The sequence below is a fragment of the Colletotrichum gloeosporioides genome (assembly GCF_011800055.1).
Source record: "Colletotrichum gloeosporioides strain Lc1 chromosome Unknown consensus_32, whole genome shotgun sequence".
Classification (NCBI taxonomy): Eukaryota; Fungi; Ascomycota; class Sordariomycetes; order Glomerellales; family Glomerellaceae; genus Colletotrichum; species Colletotrichum gloeosporioides.
In genome coordinates this window covers 528,008-548,993 of record NW_025544677.1, presented here as the reverse complement: position 1 = coordinate 548,993, position 20,986 = coordinate 528,008, and the positions used below count along the sequence as shown (strand labels likewise).

At 54.1% G+C, this 20,986-nt stretch overlaps 7 protein-coding genes across 7 annotated transcripts; 4 read left to right on the top strand and 3 right to left on the bottom strand.

Moving 5' to 3' along the window:
- Positions 1-508: 508 nt before the first annotated feature.
- Positions 509-4,585, bottom strand: GCG54_00007210 (uncharacterized protein; the record flags this gene model as incomplete). The annotated part of the gene is made up of 8 exons (XM_045407196.1): positions 509-613; positions 668-879; positions 933-1,350; positions 1,407-1,675; positions 1,725-1,834; positions 1,893-2,243; positions 2,301-2,410; positions 3,536-4,585. The coding sequence occupies 8 exons, from the start codon at positions 4,583-4,585 to the stop codon at positions 509-511; spliced, it is 2,625 nt and encodes an 874-aa protein (XP_045266117.1).
- A 927-nt stretch (positions 4,586-5,512) lies between these two features.
- GCG54_00007209 (uncharacterized protein) lies at positions 5,513-7,457 on the top strand (the record flags this gene model as incomplete). The annotated part of the gene is made up of 5 exons (XM_045407195.1): positions 5,513-5,789; positions 5,842-5,920; positions 5,978-6,324; positions 6,380-6,569; positions 6,617-7,457. 5 exons carry the CDS (start codon positions 5,513-5,515, stop codon positions 7,455-7,457), a joined length of 1,734 nt encoding a protein of 577 aa, XP_045266116.1.
- A 132-nt stretch (positions 7,458-7,589) lies between these two features.
- On the bottom strand, positions 7,590-9,406 carry GCG54_00007208 (Tripeptidyl-peptidase sed2; the record flags this gene model as incomplete). The annotated part of the gene is made up of 2 exons (XM_045407194.1): positions 7,590-8,761; positions 8,812-9,406. 2 exons carry the CDS (start codon positions 9,404-9,406, stop codon positions 7,590-7,592), a joined length of 1,767 nt encoding a protein of 588 aa, XP_045266115.1.
- Positions 9,407-10,452: 1,046 nt separating this feature from the next.
- Positions 10,453-13,314, bottom strand: GCG54_00007206 (Bifunctional cytochrome P450; the record flags this gene model as incomplete). Its single annotated transcript, XM_045407192.1, has 3 exons — positions 10,453-10,866; positions 10,909-11,662; positions 11,852-13,314. The coding sequence occupies 3 exons, from the start codon at positions 13,312-13,314 to the stop codon at positions 10,453-10,455; spliced, it is 2,631 nt and encodes an 876-aa protein (XP_045266113.1).
- On the top strand, positions 10,465-11,715 carry GCG54_00007207 (Aspartic proteinase yapsin-3; the record flags this gene model as incomplete). The annotated part of the gene is made up of 1 exon (XM_045407193.1): positions 10,465-11,715. The coding sequence occupies one exon, from the start codon at positions 10,465-10,467 to the stop codon at positions 11,713-11,715; it is 1,251 nt and encodes a 416-aa protein (XP_045266114.1).
- Positions 13,315-17,091: 3,777 nt separating the features above from the next.
- GCG54_00007205 (uncharacterized protein) lies at positions 17,092-18,044 on the top strand (the record flags this gene model as incomplete). Its single annotated transcript, XM_045407191.1, has 3 exons — positions 17,092-17,229; positions 17,280-17,513; positions 17,742-18,044. The coding sequence occupies 3 exons, from the start codon at positions 17,092-17,094 to the stop codon at positions 18,042-18,044; spliced, it is 675 nt and encodes a 224-aa protein (XP_045266112.1).
- Positions 18,045-20,344: 2,300 nt separating this feature from the next.
- GCG54_00007204 (uncharacterized protein) lies at positions 20,345-20,626 on the top strand (the record flags this gene model as incomplete). The annotated part of the gene is made up of 2 exons (XM_045407190.1): positions 20,345-20,503; positions 20,564-20,626. 2 exons carry the CDS (start codon positions 20,345-20,347, stop codon positions 20,624-20,626), a joined length of 222 nt encoding a protein of 73 aa, XP_045266111.1.
- Between the last annotated feature and the right edge of the window lie 360 nt (positions 20,627-20,986).

Below are 20,986 nucleotides of genomic sequence, written 5' to 3'. Positions count from 1 at the left end.
TCATGGACTCGAAGCCCGAGCCAAGACCGATGACAGCCCCCACCCCCGCCGCAACCCACTCCGGGATGACATCGGCGATGGGTATCGGTGTTTGATAATCTTTTGAAGGTCTAGAACGGCCTTCCGGAGCTTTTGGTCAGTAGCCGCGTGGAATTGGTGTTATGGCGAAGAGTGTGCAATGATATAAACAGTGAAATAACACGAAACAAAACTTTTCCCATCTAAAGATACACCTGAGCCATGCATACCAGTGTCAGTTGCTCTAATTACATAGGTCCCAATCAACAAGCTTCTATCTTGCTCTGAAGCTTTTTTAGACGTTTGGATAATAAGTGACTGTTAACTGTGAAGTCGCTGTCGATGAATGGAACGGCATTTCACATGAGGGCTGTCTGTCCTCATCTACCAAACGAGACCCAGGCCGGCCTATCGGCACCGGCAGTTGGTCGAGTACGTCACCCGACGACGTGCATGGATGATTGGCTCTCCACGCGTGTGCATTCTGCTTTTACTCCTGTGGACTACTCTCTTCAGTCTCCTCGTCAACTCTAACGCTGTCGGGTGGTGGGTAATGCGCCAGAAGCAAGACACCGACGGCGACAACGGCGAGGGCCTAGACTGTGATCAGCGACTTTACAAACAAGTTTTTGGATAAAAAAACACTCACCGCATTGCAGAAAAACGTCAAGTTTGGCTTGCCGATGGCCGCTAAAGACGCAAAGATGAGACCAAACAGGCCCTGCGTCGTCAACGTAGCCGCGCTTTCTACGAGGGTGACTGCACTCAGGGCATCTTGACGCTGGTGGGGTGGGCACATCTCGGTGATGACGCCCTTGGCGGCCGGAGCGGACCCGGAGGCGAACGGCAACAGGAAAGCGGCTGCCGGGATGTTAGTCCAAGAGGCCGTATGTAATATAGGCTGTATTGCTTACCCAGATAAACGTGCCATCCCTCAGTTGCCCAAGCCGCGAGGGACGTCACGATGCCATCGACAACTAGAGACCACCGGAGGAAGAACAGATCGAATGTGCTATCTTCATCTTCTTCTTCGGGGGGTGCTTTCGTCGGCTCCGAGGCGTTCATCAGCCCGGGCGCCGGGTCCATGTCTTCGGGATGGGTGGGGATCAAGTTTCGCTCCTCTTCAGTAAGAGTCTTTTGGAGAGCTCCAGCGTGGGTGGACTTGGCGAACCATCTCCTGCCGCCGTCGATGATTTCGGGGAAGATGAACATCAGGAAGACGCCGCGGATCCATGCGTTGCCGGACATGAGGATGCCGTTCTCCGTGGTGCCGAAGTTGAAGCGGGAGGTTGCGTACATCTGGATCAGAATGGGGGCGTAGCCCGTGGCGAACTATAACGCGCTGTTAGTGTAACTGTCGCACTCAGATGAGCTGGGGATGAACGTACTACGCCAAAGAAGATACCCAGGGCGAGGAAGACCAGGCCGTAGTTCCTGATAATCTTGCCGTTGTCGAGGCGGTACTTCTGCGGCATGAGGACTTTAATCGGGGCCAAGAAGCCAGATGCGCCCGAGGTCGTCTTTCCATTCGCCTCATCATCGTTTTCAGGCGGCGAAGGCCAGAAGATGCCGCCGTATGTCGTGGCAACAGCGAAGCAGCCCACGGCAGACACGAACGGGCTCACAATGCCGAAGACATCCCCGATAACTCCTCCCACTGTAATGAATTAGCCACAGCCCACGATGCTCTCGAGATGCGCACTTACGCAAGTAGCCAATGGCAGTGCCGATCATGACCGCGCCTTGCAGCCTTCCAAAGACGCCCGTATGCTTTCTTCTCTCAACCACCTCAGCAACAGCGGTGTTCAGCACAAGCCTGGCGTTCCGCATTAGCGCACCCCGTCCCGTTACTATAGAGCACTAGTCAGACTTACATGTATCCCCGCGGCCCGCCGAGGATGCCGATCAGCTGGGTGTACTGCATTAAATCAATGCCGCGCTGCCCGCCGGCCGAGACGGCGACGATCTGGCACGCGACGCGGATGCCGAGCAAGCCCGTCTGGCTGACGAGGGCCCATCGGGTGCCCCAGCGCTTGATGAGGTCGCCGCAGATGAAGAGGTTGAGGATGCCGCAGATGGAGGTCGTCATACCGAGGATGGAGACTTGGCGCGCCGTGTTGGCGTCGATCTCGCGGCGCATGCACTGCTCCGAAGCGGGGCCGTCAAAGGGCGGGTGCGTGTTGTAGAACTGCTCGCAGGCCATGACGCGGAAGACGTAGATGATGCTGGACTGGCATGTCAATTCTCATTGGTTTCTAGAGAGAGAGGGGATGCTCACGTACGGGACTTGGGTGATGCCGAGGGTGAGCGAGACCAGGAACCCGGCGAAGAGGATGCGGTTCGCGGGAGACCACAGGCCGCGGCCGACCCGCTTCACGGCCCCGGCGCCGGACTTGAGGAGAGGCGTCCGTTCATCTGCGGCCATTGGGACGGAGGACGTTTACGGAAGGTGAGGATGCAATTGCGCGATCTACGGCGCCGCCAATGGAGAGCGCGTGAAGGAGGCTCAAGTAGAGTTTTTAATTGACAGAACCGGGAAGGTCGTCAAGGCAGAGAGGGGGGAGGTAGGGGAGGGGAAGGGGGAGGGAAAGGTGAACAGGGAAACGGTGAGGAAAACACGGTTAAAGGATAAAAAAATGGTATTGTTCCCCTTCGGCTGTGGCTCTGTTTCCCCGGATAACGAGTCGCAGAGACCGTTGCGAAAAGACGTGCGGAATCCCCGCTGTTGCGTCAGAAAAGAATGGACCTTCCGCCTTTGGGTGCTTGTTGGCCTGGGACTGGAAGAGTTCCTGGTGAAGAGACTGGGAATTGCATGTGGAGCGCCACCGATGACTGACCGACAAAAGACTGTTCGTCTATTCTCTAGGGGACGGGTTCTTCTGGGCGGTTCTGTTGGTGGCAATGTGTGGGACGAACCAGACCCAGCAGACATCAAATGGAGAACAGACATGACTGACCATGCAAGCAGCAGATTGTCTGCAGCCGAGCGCGGCGTTCGTCTTGCCGACCCGGTGTGGGATGCTGTGGGGTGTTTGACTTTTCAGAGACGGTCATAGGCGGGAGATAAAGTCGCCGGCGACGTAACCGGCGCTCGACCGGAGCTTGGCCGGGAACTGCTGCTTATCGTCGGTCTGGAGCTGCCGAGGCGCACGGCACGATGATGCCCCGCCGCGGGAGGGCCCGATCCCGGAAGCCTTACTGTTTACAAGATCTCACCTGGTAGGTTAGCTGAGACGTGTGTTGATAGTGATGTTGCTGCTGTGGTTGTTGATGTTAATGATGACTTGCATGAAGCTGTATGCTAGGTAGTTGATGTTGTCCATGTTGTTGGTAGGTTGTCACATGATGCATTGATTGAGTCGGAATTGCCCGAGAGAAACAATCGTAATTATTGGATATCGTATCTCGATAGCTTCGATCGCGGGAACATGCCTGCTCCAACGCTATCTAACTCCGTCAAAGATAAGCAGCAGAGCGCAATCTCACTCATCACTCACAGCAGCGGATGTCCCAACACCAACTTGCCAAACTTTCCCAGCACCGCCACCTTCTTCACCTCCTCCAGCGCCTTCTCGGCCTCACCCTTGAACACATCCACCACCGGCAACTCAAACTTGGTGCCGTAGTTGTCCACAGCCCAGTGCACCGACTTCCACATCTTCGCCGCCGCCTCTGGCCTCGCAGGGATCTCGACCGTCGGCTCGGCCCCGAACGCCAGCTTCACCGGCGAATGCGCCGAGGCCAGCGGCATCTTGAGGCGCTTGTTCTTCCCGCCGACCACGGAGAGCACGCTCGCATGCGCGCCGACGCACCGCAGCATCTGCTCCGCCGAGCTGTCCTCGCCCACCGACCCGGCGCAGTCGGCGGCGTACGCAATCGGCCGCGCCCCCGCCTCCGCCACCGCGGCCTCGATCGCCGAGACTACGTCCGGGGACGCATAATCGAAGCAGCGCGTCGCACCGAGCTTCTCCAGTAGGGCGTGCCGTTTCGGCGATGCGGTCACGAAGATGGGGGATGCGCCGCTTGCGCGGGCGAGCTGCAGCATGCACAGCCCCACGCTCGTCGACGCGCCCCAGATGAGCAGCGGCCCTGGCGTGAACCCCGCGGCGGGCTGGTCTCCCGGAAGAGGATAGTTGAAGATGCTGTACAGCCCGTCGGCAGCCGTCGCCACAACGGTCGTGAGAGCCGCTGCGTGGTCCAGAGGGAGGTTGGCCGGCACCTTGAAGAGGAGCTCTTCGGGACAGGCGAGGTACTCCTGGTGGGCGCCGTACTTCCACGGCTTGCCAACGCCGGTCGGCGTGTGTCCGGCCACGACGTCGCCGGTTTTGAAGGGCGAGCCCGGGTTTGCGCCGACGACGTGGCCGCTGAAGTCGTAGCCCATCACCGTGGACCGGACGCCGAGGTGCGGCGCGTGCTTGATGTCGGCCGGGTTGACGCCTGAGAAGGATACCTTGACGACGACTTCGCCTGGGACGAGCCCGGGCACGGGCACATCGTGGATGATTTTGTAGTTGCAGTCTTGGTCGACGAAGAGGGCTGGCGCTGTTGATTTTGAGGGCAGAGACATGGTGATTGATGGGCTGCAATCCGAATTGAAGGTAACTGTGAGAAAATAGATCACAAAGATGCGCTGATGAAATGCTTCGAGATGCGATACCTCAATGGAGTGTTACAGCATCAAGCACTCCATATTTACATCTAGCGTCCACATCTCCCGCTGCCGAACCCCTTTCCCGGACTATGGACATTGTCGGGGAGGCGGTGGGACGTCGGAGACACACAGCCAAGCCGGCCGTTGTGTCACAGAACGCAGGTATAAATCCGTAAAACCGGCGGCGACAGGACATTTGGCAAACGTGCGACTTCCTCGCGAACTTCGCAAGAGTAGTAATCGGCGAGCGGCACTCTCAAAGTGTCCGTCTGAGCACCGCGCCACGCCGTTGGAGCCTCGGGACTCGGGACCCTCTTTACCATTACGGGACCTAGAGACCGACAAGGGATGCCCACTACTGCTAGGTATGTCTTTGTCGCACGAGCAACTTCCGATGCGGGGGAAACTCTAAGCTTTTCTGTCGTGGTATCCCGCGGACTGCCCTGCCCCGCGTCTTGGTGTGATGGCAGGGCCCATGTGTTCAGGAGCCTCAGATGACCCCGTCCCCGTTGGCGATGGCGGGCTTCATGCGATGATCTCGTTTTACTCTGAGGCGGGAATTTCTAGATTAATCGACTTCTCGACAAACGGTGTAAAAGCAACGGATTTACGGCTTTGCCGTGATGTGTTGCCGGTGAGGGGGCACCCGTGCCCACATTGTCTCCGTCAAGATCAAGTCGGTGGTGTAGCACATCTACATGCACAACGCGGAGGAGGCGGATCAGATGTCAAGATGGCTCGGCCCGTATAAGAAAGGAAGATGCCCCTTGGACTTATCTCAAACCTTAATCAGAATTAGGACTGATAACGAATTTAATCACCTTCTACAAAAATATCCCGACGATGGCGCCGTACTATGTCAACTCTATCGAGGTCCTGCAGCGCCCCGCGACCGCGCCGCCGTGGGAGCATCCCAAGGAGCCAACCCGTGTGGAGCTTGCCGCCGGCCACAAGAAGACCCCGGATCGTCGCCCGCTGGATTGCGACATCATCCTTGAACGCGACCAGTTGTTGGCGCTGCGGGATGGCGTGCGCATCCGGGCTGACATCTTTCGGCCGAAGACGGAGGGCAAAGTCCCGGCCGTGTTGATGTGGTCTCCGTATGGAAAGACTGGAACTGGTGAGTTTTTTCAAAGTCTGTATGGTGCAAGATGGCTGACTTGTGGATGTAGGGGCTCTCAACCTGGACAAGGTCCCTCTCACAGCTGGAGTTCCTCTGAGCAAGCTCTCGGGCTACGAGTCGTTTGAAGGGTCTGTTCTTCCCCTCTGCGCATCCTTTCTTCAACACGAATTTACATTTTGAGGCAGACTTGACCCTGCCGAATGGGTCCCCAAAGGCTATGCCGTCGTCAACGCCGACGCCCGCGGCGTGGGTGATTCAGAGGGCGACATCAGAATCTGGGGCACCGGCGAGGGCCGAGACGGCCACGACGCCATTGAAGAGATCGCCAAGCTCCCCTGGTGTACCGGGAAAGTCGCCTTGGCGGGGAACTCGTGGCTCGCGCTGTGCCAATGGTTCATCGCTGCTGAGCGACCGCCTCATTTGGCTTGCATCGCGCCCTTCGAGGGCTGCAGCGACCATCTCCGAGAGACGCTGAGCAGAGGAGGCATCCCGGACAAGGGGTTCTCGGGGATGATCAATCATGTCATTAATGGTAGGCAGCAGCCTTTCTCGCGGCAGTTCATTTGGTGCTTACACGGGCTTTACAGGCCGGAACATGATGGAAGACAATATTACAATGTTGGACAAGTTCCCCAACTGCAGGGAGTACTGGGACGACAAGAGGGCTCGCATGGACAAGATTGAAGTCCCAGCATACATCCTTGCCAGTTTCTCGACCATGCTTCACACCATTGGTAGTTTCCGAGGATTCGAAGAGATCCCCCATCAGAAGAAATGGTGAGTACTGAGAACTGCCGCAAAAAGCTGATTCTAACAATGACTAGGATCGCTGTTCACGCCACTCAGGAATGGTACGACCTCTACAGCAAATCGCGAGTCGACGAGTTGCAACGCTTCTTTGACCGCTACCTTAAGGGCATTGAGAATGGATGGGAACAGACCCCGCCGGTGCGGCTCGCGGTCCTGGGCTACAACAAGCCGCCCATCCTCGACCTCTCCTTCGACCATCTCCCGTGGCTGGCCCCCTACACCCCTACCACTAATGTGCAGAAGCTCTACTTGACGCAGAACAAGTCTCTCCAGCTGGCGAACGAAGCTACCTCCAGCACCCTCGAGTACAAAGACACCGAAAGGCTCGAGCTGGCATACACCTTCCAGCAACCAACCAAGCTGGCCGGCCCGACGAAGCTGGTGATCCACACCTCCTGCCCCTCACAGACGGACTTCGACATCTACGTGCAGCTGAGAAAGAGAGACACCAGCGGCAACGACTTGGTCCACGTCAACATGCCGCTGGAGGACCTTGGCGTCGCCGACGCGAAGGAGGTGCCCAACATCAACCCGCTCAAGTATCTCGGGCCGACGGGACAGCTCCGGGCGTCAAGGAGAAAGGTCGCGCCTGAGTACTCGCAGGCGTACTGGCAGACATTGGCGCACGATACCGACGAGCCGTTGAAGGCGGGGGAGATTGTCAAGTTGGAGATCTGGGTCTGGCCGACAGCGATACAGTTCGATGCTGGGGAGCAGCTCGTGGTGAAGGTTTCCGGGAACGGGATGAGTCTTCCCGAATTTGAGCCGCTAGCGGTGCAGCCGAAGAACGCCGCGCAGCAGTTGGTCCATGTCGGAGGGCAGTACGAGAGTTATCTGGAGGTTGTCTGGATCTAGAGCCATCTGGCCTGGTGTATCGGATAGGTCGAACAGGATATGGAGGAGAGATCTCGGGAACAGAGCACAGAATGTCACCAAAACGGCGGTATGAATGAAGAGTTTTGTTAAATTATCCGAGGTCATTGAATACTATGCGAGTGCCTCAATGAACTTGGCAAAGTCCAATATTCCCAGACCCGTCGCCGGATCCCACCCCGCAGTCGCCAACCATCCGCTCTCAACCTGGTCGCCAATCGGACAGCTACCACTCGATCCGCTCGTCACATCGACAAACGCAGAGCGAAGCTTGTCCGAGTAAAGGAGAGGATTCAAGAACCCCAAAGGCGCCTTGCCCTCTCTCATGCGCTTGTCGTTCGCAAGCGCAACCATCGCCGCCACAACCGGGGTGCTCGCGCTGGTCCCCTTCTGCGTCCATCCAGGTTGCATCAAGAACCGCGAGCCCACCGCAGACAGATCAGGGCTCCCGCGTCCACCCGCCGCGTACCACCCAGCGTGCGATCCGTTTATGCGGTCAATGTACGCCTTGGCGGCGGACTCCTGCCAGGCGGGCCGCTCAAAGTACTCGCTGAACCCGCCGGAGCTGTACCACGCCGGCTCGGCGGGCAGGTAGTTGCCCGTTGCGCCGACGCCGGTGACGTAGGGGCAGTCGACGGGGAATGTGGGAATGAACTTTGTGGTGTTCTTCCCGTCGTTGGACACGCAGTTGCCAGACCGCACACCGGCGGCGCCGCCGTCTCCCGTCGCAACGAGGACGGAAACGCCGCGAGCGGCGACTTGCATGAACAGGTCGCACACCTTGCGCGCATACGGCAGCGGGATGGCCTGCTCATCATCCGTGTACGAGATGGAAATCACATGCGGGATCGTCTCCCGCGCGAGCAGCGCCTCGAGGAACTCAACCCATGGCTCGTCCCCGCTCTCCTGGGGCGTCTTCTCCCTGCCGTCGTCGCCGATCTCGGGGCCGCGGCCGCCGGTGGAGAAGTACGTCACGTTCATGGGCTGGATGAAGGGCATGCTGTACTGGATGTCGAGAAGGGCTTCGACGCCGCCGCCCTCGGTGGTGGTGTTGCCGCCGTTGATGGACTCGACGGTGAGGTTGTACTTGGGCGAGAAGCCGGTGGCGTTCCGGCGGGGGCTGTACGACGCGAGGAAGGCTTGTAGGGTGGGCACGTTGGGGTACTCTTCCAGGAATCCTGCGATGCCAAAGTCCGTGGGGGACGGGCCGTTGGGAGGAGCATAGTTGATGTTGTAGAGGTCTACGATGCACTGCGGCGTGGTGTAGTCCCAGCAGCTTTGAGGCACTGAGAATGGGTTAGTCTTGAGGAACTGCGACTTGGGTGGGAGGACATACAGCTGCTGGATCGCTTCGTCTTCTTCAGCTCCTGCACGGAATCCTGTCTCCTTGGGGGCTTGTTGATGAACTGGGTAACTGGGAAGACGAAGTCGACATGTTCCGCCACACGGGCCGGGACGGTGTACTCCTTGGCACGGAGAACAGGCTTTTCGCCCTTGAACTGGTACTTGGAAAGCCTGCAGTCCAGCAGGCGATTCGCCTTGCCGACGGTGGTGTTCAGACGCACCCACCCGCCGTCCAGCTTGAAGTCGTGGATCTCATACGTCTCCAGCCATGATGCGACAACCGGGTAGGCATCCAGACTGGGCTCGCGGAGGGTCTCCACGAGATCTCGAGAGACGTGCTGGCCATAGTCGGGATGCGACGGGTCGCTGGTGACATCGAGACGCTTCTTGAGTTCAGACAACGCGGGCTGCTTCAAAGAGATAGACAGTCGCACGGTCAGGAAGTCTTCTGCCGGGGCTACATCTCTCCATCCCCGAGGCAATTGAGAGACGGATTCATGAATGGCTCCATCACGCTGTGTCGGATGGCTGGAGGCAGCACTGCTCAACAGCAGAGCGCTGACACTCGCAATCCACGATAGTCTCATTCTGCCGGTGTCTCGTGGCAGACCAACTCGCGAACAGAAGATGAGAAGACTCTCGACAGTGAGGGACCGTCTGTCCCCGGCTTTAGAGACGGCCGCTGTCTAATACGACGGCCAAGAGCGAAGACAAGCTTTCTCGGCAGGGTCAGCCGCCAACTGCGACCCGCTGCTCGCCTTCGCAACAAGACCACGTCCAAATTTTTTGACATCATGATGAATGGCCCAAGGGCCCAGGGTGACCCTGTACTAGTCGCCTTGTTCTCCGCCAAAAAGTTCGTATCCAAGAGATCGGACGACTGCCGAACCCGGCTTAAAAAGAGGGGCTCCAGGGGGTTCATGTCTCCTGTTGCTTCTGGCCCCCGAGTTTTCCAGATGAACTGGTTCATTGCCTCGGTTCGCAAAGGAGACAGTTGCTTCTCGAACTACCCCAAGCCCTTCGTGAGAAACAGATGATCAAAGGTATCGTCAATTGTTGATTTTGTTCAAAAGACTCTTTGAAACCTGATACTGACCCGTGTCTAGGTATGTTGTTATTAAACAATGTTTACAGACCTGTTCCTTGGTCTTCATCAGAGCTGGCAAATCGGCGCGCATTGAGCTAATTTCGCTGTCCGCCGGCCGCTAGAAGCACCGTTGATTCCACCACTGGCCTCACTGCAACCCCATCTAAGCACTCTATGTGAAAGCTGTCACAATCTTAATACGAAGAAGGTTCTTTTGCGTCCCGCGGGATGCAGGTTAGCATGGACCGTCGAGGTTTAGGCGGAGCGTACGAGAAGATCGCCGCTCCACGATCCTGCAACGGGAAGTTCGTTACGGACCTGGTCGTGGTCACGATGTGATCCATCCCTCGGTGCTTCCCGGTTCTTTCAAAATAGCTTTTGTCATGCCCCAATTTTCATATCCGCCTTCGCGACCTCGTAGGGCGTGGACGGGAATAGCGGCAGCGTCTCCTAAAGCCTCGTTAAGAAGGGCATCGTTCTCTCCCTCTCTCACCAGAGGGTTCTCTTCACGCTTCCGTCCTCCATCTGTCACTCGTTCAGTAAACCTCAACCGACAGGATGCGCACCCAGTCCCTCGCCATGGCGGCCCTGGCCAACACCGCGCTCGCCGCGATCCCGACCGTCAACATCCCGCTGCACTACTACTACGGCGGCGGCCACAAGATCGCGACCAACCTCGTCAACCCCAACTCCAACAAGTCCGTCGAGGTCGTCTTCGACCAGGGCTCCGAGAACTTCTGGGTCTTCGGCCCCGACGCCATCAACAACTGGGGATGCACCGCCTTCTTCTGCCAGGGCAAATGCAACGTCACCGTCGACCCCTTCTACGACTACCCCAACAGCCCCACGGCGCAGAAGCCCGAGCCGTTCCCCTCGCAGTTCGCGTACGGCGGCTACACCAAGATCGTGCAGGGCAAGGTGAGCGTCAACGACACGTTCCACTTCGCCGGCGACGCGGGTCTCTCTTCAGATGTTGCTGCCAGAGTCGCGATCGCGGAGTACATGCAGCAGCGCCTCCCGGCCAACCTGGACGGAACCTGCGGCTCGGCGGGGGTCTACGATCTCGGCATCTTCGGCGTGGCGCCGTTCTACCGCACTGCCGAGTGGAACACCACCGGGCCGCACGTCCGCCAGGACCTCCTCGAGAGGGGCGAGATCAGCGCGCCCGTCCAGAGCATCTGGTTCGACGAGGCCCCCGAGAACTGGGACGGCACCTTCACCGGCAACGCCGTCTTCGGCGCCATCGACCACTCCAAGTACAAGGGCGAACTCGTCAAGGTGCCCCCCGTGAAGAATGACGGTCTCGGCGCCTCCGTCGGCTACTTCGTCGCTCCCCCCACCGTCAAGGTGAAGAACGTCACCCTCGATAACAGCGAGCTGAGCACCAGGTCCTGCATGATCGACTCCGGTACACAAATCAACGACCTGCCCATTAGCTCCTCCGCGATTGATGCCTTCTTCGCCGCGGCCGGTCTCGCCCGGGACCCTATCGGCCACACTGCCTGGAACGGCAGCTGTGACTCCATCCCCAAGGATCTGACCATCGACCTTGAGTTCGAGGGCGTCGGGGGCAAGAAGGTCACGATCAAGACTCCCCTGCGCAACTATGTCCGCAACAACGCCGATGCGGCGCCTGGGTTCTGCGCGCTCAATATCGACACCGGCGGTTGCATGCTCGGCGCTCCTTTCGCGACGGCTGCCTTCTTTGCTGCCAACGATGCTGAGAACGAGATTGCTCTGGCGCAGGGTGGTGTGTCTAAGAGGGGAAGCAAGCCTGATGAGGCTTCGTTCACTCTTACCATTGCTTGAAAGAAGTGATGCAGTTTGATAATGAATAATAAGTAATGCCAGAACAAACGTGACCAGCATTCAGTGAAACGTGTCTTCAATTGCGTCATGACTCCATTAGATATCGTACTGGATCCCTAGTACATAGGCTCTCTACAAGGAGTACTTCTTGGCGCTCTGTCTTGGGGTAATCTTCACCCAGAAGTCCACAGGCCGCTCGTTGAACCACCCGTAGTGATGCAGCTTGTAGTTCGGGTCAGCCAAAGCAAAGTCAAACTCCTTGATCAACTTCGCCATCACGACCATTTGCCACAGCCACGCGTAGTGCTTTCCGATACACTCTCTCAGACCATTGCCGTAGTATTTCTTGACTCCCGCCGGAAGTGCATCGTACTTCTCTCCGACCATTCGTTCGGGCATGAATTTGTCGCCGTCCTTGCCAAAGACAGCCTCGTCTCGATTGGCACCAGCCAGAACGACAATCATTGGCTGGTTGTAGGGTATCTGGTAATTACCATGATTTCCTGCAAGAATTATCGGGCCAGTATCTTTATTCTTCACATGCTTAGGCTCAATGTTGAAGCCCGGTGCCGCGAAGGAAAGGCGCAGTGACTCACGGACGATGCCTTCGATGTATTTCAACTGGGCAACGTTTTCGTAAGTGAGCTCATAGTCTCCGACCACAGCGTCGAGTTCTTTCCGAGCTGCGGCCATGATCTCTGGGTGCTGTGCGAGGTGGTAGATGCCACAGCTAATGGCACAGGGGGCGGTGCTGCTCCCAATGGGCATCGACACGATCTCATCGACAACTTCAGAATCCATCTTCGAATCATTGTGGAGCTTTCGGGGTATAGCATCCTTGTCATCCTCATCCTTTCCAGTGTCGTTCAGCATGGCTGAGAGAAGATCCCTCCGATCGGTAGGGTTGTTTCGCCTGTGATCAATCAGGTCTTGTGCGTAAGTCCTCATGACTTCGGTGGACTTCGTGAGCTTCCCAATGTAAAAGGGCATCTTCCACGGCATGTACTTTCTGGTTGGTCGTTGGACGGCTTCCCCGGTAGAATCGTCCATTCCCTTCAACATGGGGTGACTCTTCTTCAGGCCGTTGAGCTTTTTTCCAAAGAGCGACAGAGTTGTCGCCTCGAGATTAAGTCGATCCAGCTGGATCAGAATCTCAAGCTCCGCCCCGGGACCAAGGTCTCTCCAGATATCGAAAAGCTCATTCGTCGTGTTGAGGAAGTCACCAAAGAGATCCTTGACAGATTCCTTTCTGAGCTTCGGCTCAATAATGTTGTGGTGGACCGGCCACTCTGGAGAGTTGTGAAACGCCGTGAACAGCGCGATATGGACCGACTTTTGGATCTCTTTGATTGGATCGGTCACCTGCTTGCGGAAGCGCTTCTCGTTGCATACTTCTTCCACAAGTTTGTGACCCGTGATGAAGACGACAGTCTTTGGGCCGACCTTGGCCTTAAAGATCTCCGAGTGGTCCGGGTCTTCGGCGAGCTTCTTGAAAAACGGCCACGGGTTACTGGAGTTGCTGAGGAACTGAAGCATGTTGTTGCCGCCGAGCCAGGTGATTCCTCCCTTGGCAAGGGGAATGGGGATAGCGTCCGTCATTGTGATATGCTGGCTGGACCTCGCAAACGAAAAGTGGTAGGCGCAAGGACGACGGAGGAGGTCCAGTATTGGAGACCTCCAGCTCTTAACTTAAATAGCAACAGGATGTCCTCCCAAGGCAGCTCGAAGACCCCGAATATCTGCGGGATTCCTCATCCATCCGTTCGCGCGTCAACTGTCTTGCAATGGCTGTTATTTGTCTCACCGGCTCGCAGCATAGCGCATGCGCGACGGCCCGTAATCGAATACAGGGTTGTTGTCATTGGACCCTGGACTGTCAATCACAGCTTGTTTTCGTGCTTCGAGCAGAGCCATGTCTCGCAGTGTTAGACAAGAGCTGAGCTGCACTGATTATTATCTGTTGTCAAACATGTGCACAACACATGCGAACAAGCTGACGAAGCACAGCACGCCATCGGACTTCGTGGTCACTTCCCCGCTCAAGCTCTGAAATCCGATATTTGACATGGAGGAATTGGGTGGATGAGTTCACTGTTGCTGCTAGTTCGCTTGCTTTGGGCATTCAGTGTGCCGGATTGAGGAAATCCTCAAGATGTTTTGTCTATGAATCTGGATCAAGGGAAGAACTTCGAGCAATGATCTGCACAGATCTACGAGATGGCTCTCCCTGGTGCGTCGTTGGGTGAGACATGTAATCGCAGCGGCGCTTGGCGTAAGTTTACACAGTACTGTTTTGGTGTTGTGTCTCTCCAGCAGCACGGGAAAGCTACCCGTCAGTATTAGTGGCCGATCGGGGATCGACGTGGCCCTCTCCCCGCAACAGACTTTCCGTGTGTGCTTGTCCTTGTAGCTGTAGTGAAAGCTTGCTAACTTTTCCAGGCCACAAGTTTCGAGGGAAATGTGGGTTTGATAGATACGGAACATGAGTGACTGCGCGCAGCATTCGACAGAAAAAAGAGACTGAACTGAGATAAGACTCATCCGAGTCATGCCAGCACTTTCTCGCAAGTTTGGGCGCATCATGCGCGCACACACACACCAGCAGCAGCCAGTCGATCTAGAACAATAGGAGAGTCCTCAAAGTTGTCAAAAAGTGAAGATGCGGCCAGTGTGGATTGAACACACGACCTTCAGATTAAGTGATTGAAGTTTTCAATGGGCCGTAGAGACCCATACTTCAGTCTGACGCTCTCCCAACTGAGCTATGTCCGCCGCTCATCTTCGGACCCAATCAAACTGCAACACACAGATGTACCCCACCCCATGCAATAGTGGTTGGCTGAGATCCACGAGCGGCCATATGAGCATGCTCACGAGGCCTGAGTTTATCGGATTCGGCCTTTCATTCATCATTGGATCAAGTGAGATTCAAATCTCATGCCCTTGAGATTCGGTGAGAGCTAGGTTCTTCTTCGGTAGGTACAGGAGTGTTGGCTCGAGATTGAAGGCTCACTACCACCACCTCGGACGGGAAAGGACAAGTCTGCCTCCGGCTCTGACTCTGACGTCCGATATCATAAGGTCCACTGAAGATTTCGTCTATGAATTATCGTCAATGCACATATATGAACGATGCGCTATGTATCAATCCCTATGTTATCGTACACTTTCCTCCCCTCTAAGGCCTCGAACGCGAATGATGCAAACATCTTGACAGTTCAGCAATCGCCGGGAAACCATTTTTTCTTGATTCGTCTCTTCGCAATTGTCATTTTTTTCTCCAAAGAAACGAGCAAAGTGGGATGAGAGACGAATGCTGTCATTCAAAGTATTCTCGGGAAATAATAACGCTCTTAGTACGGACAGCTCCATGGGGATAATCTTTGCCTACTCCCACCGTTAGTCGAAGGAAATTCCTTTATGTGTTTACCCCGGCCGTCTAGAGTAACTTTCGCACAAGAAACTGCCTACATGACAAGATCAACAATCCGGATAATCCACGCCGAAAGCGTTCGTGCACTCAGAGTCGTTGAGTGTCGAACCAAATTTATTGTCGTCGCAACCGCATCCCCAAAAGGCGTGCTTGCAGCCGGCGGTGCATCTCTCTCCATTGGCGTAGTAGCAGTTAATCCAGCCGCCCGGGCAAGTACGGGCCGTGACAGTGGCTACAGCACCGAGAGCGATGACAACAAGTGTAAGACGGACCATGGTTGTGTAAATGAGTGAAAGTGATCGAATGAGCAAAAGAGGGTGTGTCAGGTTTCCAATGATGGTGAGTTCTGAAGCGACGAATACCGGACCAAAAGGAACAGGACGTGTTTAAGTAGACCCCGAGAATCTGTGGGTTCTTGATAGATTGAGATCCCGTACCATAGCACTGCCCCTCTCTTTTTCTATGCTTAATTCATACAAAGTAGGTTGTTCATCTCATATGACTCGTCTGGACGTCAACTCCCAAGTTGCCGGCGCTGTTCACAAGGCTACCCAGAATTACCATCCAATGGAGACCACTATCATCTAGGCAGAGCCCTTCGGTGCTCCGCACGGTAAAGTCTAAGACGCCGATCCTATTGTTCTTAAAACTTAATTAGAGGTCCGGATGCTTCTCTTCTTTCCCGAAGAAGGCAGAAAAGGAAATTTCGCTGACTCATACTATTTCTGACAACTTAACTTGAGGAGACTGTAATTTGAGCCAGACGACCAGAAAGAAGAACTGATTGTAGCCGACGAGTCCATACACTGCTCATTATAAACATTTCTACACTCGGGGTGCTCGTTGACTCCGACAACATAATCTTTCCTTCGCGGCATGCCACACGCGCACGTACTGAACCATTTCATCACTAGCAGCTCGTATTAAGTCAAGCAGAGGAGGTTTCGGGGGGCGATTGAACGATTTGAAAGCTCTCAATCGCCTGAGTGTCAAAGCTATCTTTGAGTGGGCGCTTCTCTCTCTGTCTATCTGTGTGTTCACGCACCCGTTATTCAGGAAGCGCATACGATGGCGCACAGGGGTTGTTGTTATGTTTCGGTCGATGATAGCTGCTGGGGGCACGGCTGCTGGCTCTATGCGCCATGATGTCTGATTGAAACCATCTCCTCTCCTAGTTTATCGCCTCTTCTTGTGTCTGTGTTGCAAGTTCCCCGCGTTCCATCTCCCAGGAAACATGAGCCCGAGGCGTGAGGACTCAGGAGAGGCAGTACCGCGTCTATGAACATATTTTTGGGTCTGTGTACAGGTAAATTCCGCCTTGAAAAAATTATGTTGAATCAGAGGCGTTGACTTGAAGATGGAAAAAACACCCTTCAGCAAGGTTTCATTCTTCTGGCCTCGTAAGGAATGCAGCATCATTTCCGACACCAACAGGTGGCTGCCCGCCTTGCGATGTTGCAAATTGGCGAGTAAGACATGGCTGTCACATAACATTACCGCCGATCGGGTTTCTTGGGAAGCTCTTATTACGACATATTCCTGAATTCTGCATTTTTAGACTTTTGATGCTTAGACTTCGCCAATGTGGCTTCTTTGGCGGATACTTTTCTATACCTACCGTCTGCCTATCCATTTCGGTATCAGATGAGACGGACAAGACCACTAGGAGAGAATAGTTGCACAGCCTGGACCAGAAAAAAGACATGGCAGACTTGAGACCAGCTGAGTGTTTGATTGCGTTCTCGCGAACCCGACAGTCTGGGTAGCATTCCGGGTAGCTGAAGGTAGCTTCTCAGCTCTGGCGGATGTGACCCTAAAGAGTTGGTGATTATGGTGACTTAGACATTCTGACCCCCTGACGCCTTACTCTTGGACTCGCGAAGTCTTCCATCCCAACCATAATCACTCTCGACTTTCCATCGCCGTCGGGCACTGAAGTCATGATGAAGCCCTTCTGGCTTGCATTAGTCATCGCTGACCTTACCCGAAGCTCTTCGGCTATCCTTCAATACTCTTACAATATTTTACCCAGTTCGACCACTTCGTCCACACTGCTCAGCGCTTCAGAAACATCTTCATCTGTACTCTCAACCTCATCAACTACGTCATCTACAGCTACAATATCGCTTAGTTTGAGCTCAAGCCTTATACTGACAACGACGACTGTCGACCCGTCAAGCAGTCTTACCTCATTGCCAACTGGTACTGCGCTCTCTACGTCAAGTTCGACCATCATCTCATCCGCATCTACGACGATCAGCACGTCAAGCAGTTCGAGTTCGTCATCACCCATTATCGCTGTGTCTTCCTCAAATTCAATCTTAGTGCTGTCGACAAGTTCCACTTCATCAAACAGCGTCAGTTCGTCTTCGACTAGTTTTGGGCTCTCCACCATAAGTACATCCATCTCTCCATCTAGCAGCTTCTCCATAGGATCCACCACCAATACTTCACAAGCATCCATAAATGCAGGAGGACCCTCAAGCAGAACGCCAACTACGCCATTCAATACCTTTTCTATCCCTGGTGCCAGTTCTATTTCAAACAGTAGCTTCACAGCTTTCTTCAGCACAGATGGATTGCTAAGCTCTAGCGTGCTTCTCAGCTCGACGCTTACTGTATTGCGTACTTCTTCAAGCTCGAGTACTTCTTCGGGTTTGAGTACTTCTTCAAGCTCTGGTACTGTCTCGCCAACAACCACATCTTCATTGGCATCGATAGGCTCTACAACAACGCCCTCTTCAAACACAACATCAGTTCCAACCTCTGCCGGAGAGTCGCAGACTACGCCTTTGGAGGTACAGACAACATTCCAGAGTCTTATATCAGATGGTTTCTCTTCGACTTCCAGCACCCTCGCTATCTCCTCATCGGCAACGACGGACGAACCTCCTAGCTCTTCACCATCATCAGCTACAACGATATCTCCCGGAGTGTTGTTTGTGCTCACCATTTTTACGGCACCTCAAGCAACACCATCTTTTCCATAACCTAAATACCACCAGAGAGGTTGATGATCGTGGACTGCAACAAAACTTAACCATGAATAACTACAATAATTGCATCAGGAGATGCTGTCGGCATATGAGTCGTTGTTCCATGAAAGCTTGGGCTAATATAGCTCAAATGATGTGCCGTTCGTATTGGCTGTCTTCCGGTTAGACTGAGTTCAATTTCAAGTTGTCATATAACCCATTCCTTCTCGCTCGCTACATGATTTTCGTCGCACCAAGTTCCGCAAAACACATCACATCAAATCGAATCCTGAGATTGTTCGTTTCATCGCTCCAACAAGGTGCCTCCTCTCGTTTTGCATACAGACTGAAGTCTTCCTTGACCGAATCAACAAAATCTGCTAGCCGTTTCGTCCAGACAATATGAACCCATTCGTCAAATGCCTCGGCCCAATAATCCGCCATTATCTCAACATCATCTTTCTCGCCATCCGTGAGATATCTGAGGACCCTGAATGCTGGTTTCGGAACCTCGACGTGCTCGAGTCTATCTATTATCCTATTGGCTTCAGGCAGGACAATCGATATGGATTGCAGTTGCGGCAAGTATTTCATAGCCATCGGTAGCCAAAGTCCTCGGTCGGTGACTGGAAGAGCAAGTGCCAGATGCTTTGTGGCGGAAGGCCATTCAACTCGACCGCATGCCTGACAGAAGTTGTAGAAGTTGTCGCTATCAAGGTAGAGTATGTCTTGTTCTGGGTTGTAAAGCCGAGCTCGGGGCAATTTTAGAAGCGCGACTTGGCGGGCCTCGGTGTTGGTCGCCAACAGTGGGGAATTAGGATTATGAATCTTCAGTGTTGGAACGATGTCCAATTTGAGATTTGATGGTGAAATGCAAATGTTTGAGAAGGTCTCGATGCAGCACTCCCAAATCATCTTTCTAATATGGAGGGGGAGACGCGTAAAGTGTCTGAATTTAGGTAGCGAAGGGTATTGGAAAGCATCTTGTGGGTGGATAATACAACCGAGATTCAGGAACAACATACTGCAGGTCGTTCACGAATTGTTGGGAAAGAAGATAATGGCAAGAACTCCGTCAAGCCCAATGCTCGTGAGTATCTGCACCGGAATGAGAACAATACACGTTTAATGGATGGGTTTTCATAGCCAAGTTGAAGCAAACGTAAGGACATCGCATAGCCATCTGAGAGGCCGCCAGCGACATAGAGGAAGCTTGCTGTCTGTTGACCCCGTCCTGCCTAGACATCTCGACGCTAAGCATTCTGCCTTGCCAATGCCGCTGTAGCCGGTGGAGCCTGTCATCTGCATAACCTCACTGCGCCTCACACCGCCGCATGAAATGAACTCGCGAAGTAGCGAGCTCTTGGCATCCTCAGAGAAAATGAAGCGCGATGACAAGAAAGCTTCTCGAAAACATCAGGAGCTTCCTTTATAGAGAGAACCCCGAGAATGTGCACTTCCTCGGGCAACCCTCGAACTTGGGAAACAAACAATATCCATGCATTTGTTTCTTCGGCCGTGGACAGAGCTCTTGCTGTTGACCGGCTTTGCGTCACTGTCGAACATGGTTTAGGCCAGATTGACCACTTGAGTAAATTGGTGCTGGTCAATGACTGCATTTATCATTGGTCGGAGTGTTGTCGGTGCTTAGTACGGGCAGCTCTGTTATGTCCACAGAAGCAATCAAATAAGGATTTTGGCATGGAAGACAAAGTTCGCGATCTAGAACGGTACAATATGACTTCAATCGGACAATTGTTTGCCGATAGTTATCTCGTTCGATAACAAAGAAGTGCAAATGGTGTGAGGCAAGGCGAGTCATACTCCCAGCTTGGATCGGAAGAGCCCCGTTATGCCACGGACTGGACCAAACGGATTCTCGCAACACCATTCGCACTATATACATACGCTAGGGTAGAAGAGTCATGTATGGTTTTTATTGAAGATCACCTGGTTTTCGTGGCGGAAGTTATGGAAAGGAAAGGGAGAATGGGATTTTAACTTTAGTTTTTTGTGGGACTTGGTTCCGTGAAAATGAAGCGGTGTATTGAAAGCCGCGTAATTGTTTATTTGAAACCCTCTCTTCTTCATACCGCGCTTTTGTTACCTTAGGCAGATGAGTTCTTTAAAAGTCTGCGACAGCCTCGCCTTTACTACGCTGTCTGTTCCTTTCTTGACAACTCATCAGCTGGCGTACATCAATTCACCTCTTTCAATCACCATGCGCTTCTCCAGTCTTATCCCGTTCTTCGCAGCCCTGGTTCTAGCTGAGGATCAGGGCAAAGGCTGCAACCCTGACAAATACACCATGGGATGCTCAGGCCTGAACATTGTCAAGTGTTATACCTGGCCTGGCCGATCCAGCCCAACTTGGAACTTTGTAAGCCAGTGCTCACCAAAAGCGTTGGCTGTCAACGTGGAGAATACTAACTCTTCACAGGTCGAGACTTGCGAGAAAGTCTGCTGCAACGGCATTTGCACCGATACCAAGGAGGGTTGCTAGTCGCAATAATGACAGGATACCATTGTCCCCTGCGTCGGGTGCCGGGAGGTTGGAACAGAACATACCGATGATGAAGTTATCGATACAAAGCTCGGCAACACGTATACAAGCACGCTAAAAACAACAAGGTGGGCTAGATGCCTCCTACGCATGTAATAAATGAATGATTCTTCCACTCCCTTTCGTCAAAGAAACTTCGCCACCAGATATTTTCGATTCCCTGAACAGGTGGGGCCACGCCAACCGGGGCCGAGACTTGGGCCGGTGTCAGCCTGCGCAACTTGATGATCTTAATTACTGCATTTGGAATTGGTTTAATGTGGTTGAAGGTAGATGTGCCGTGTCTAAGGTTTGTTCTAT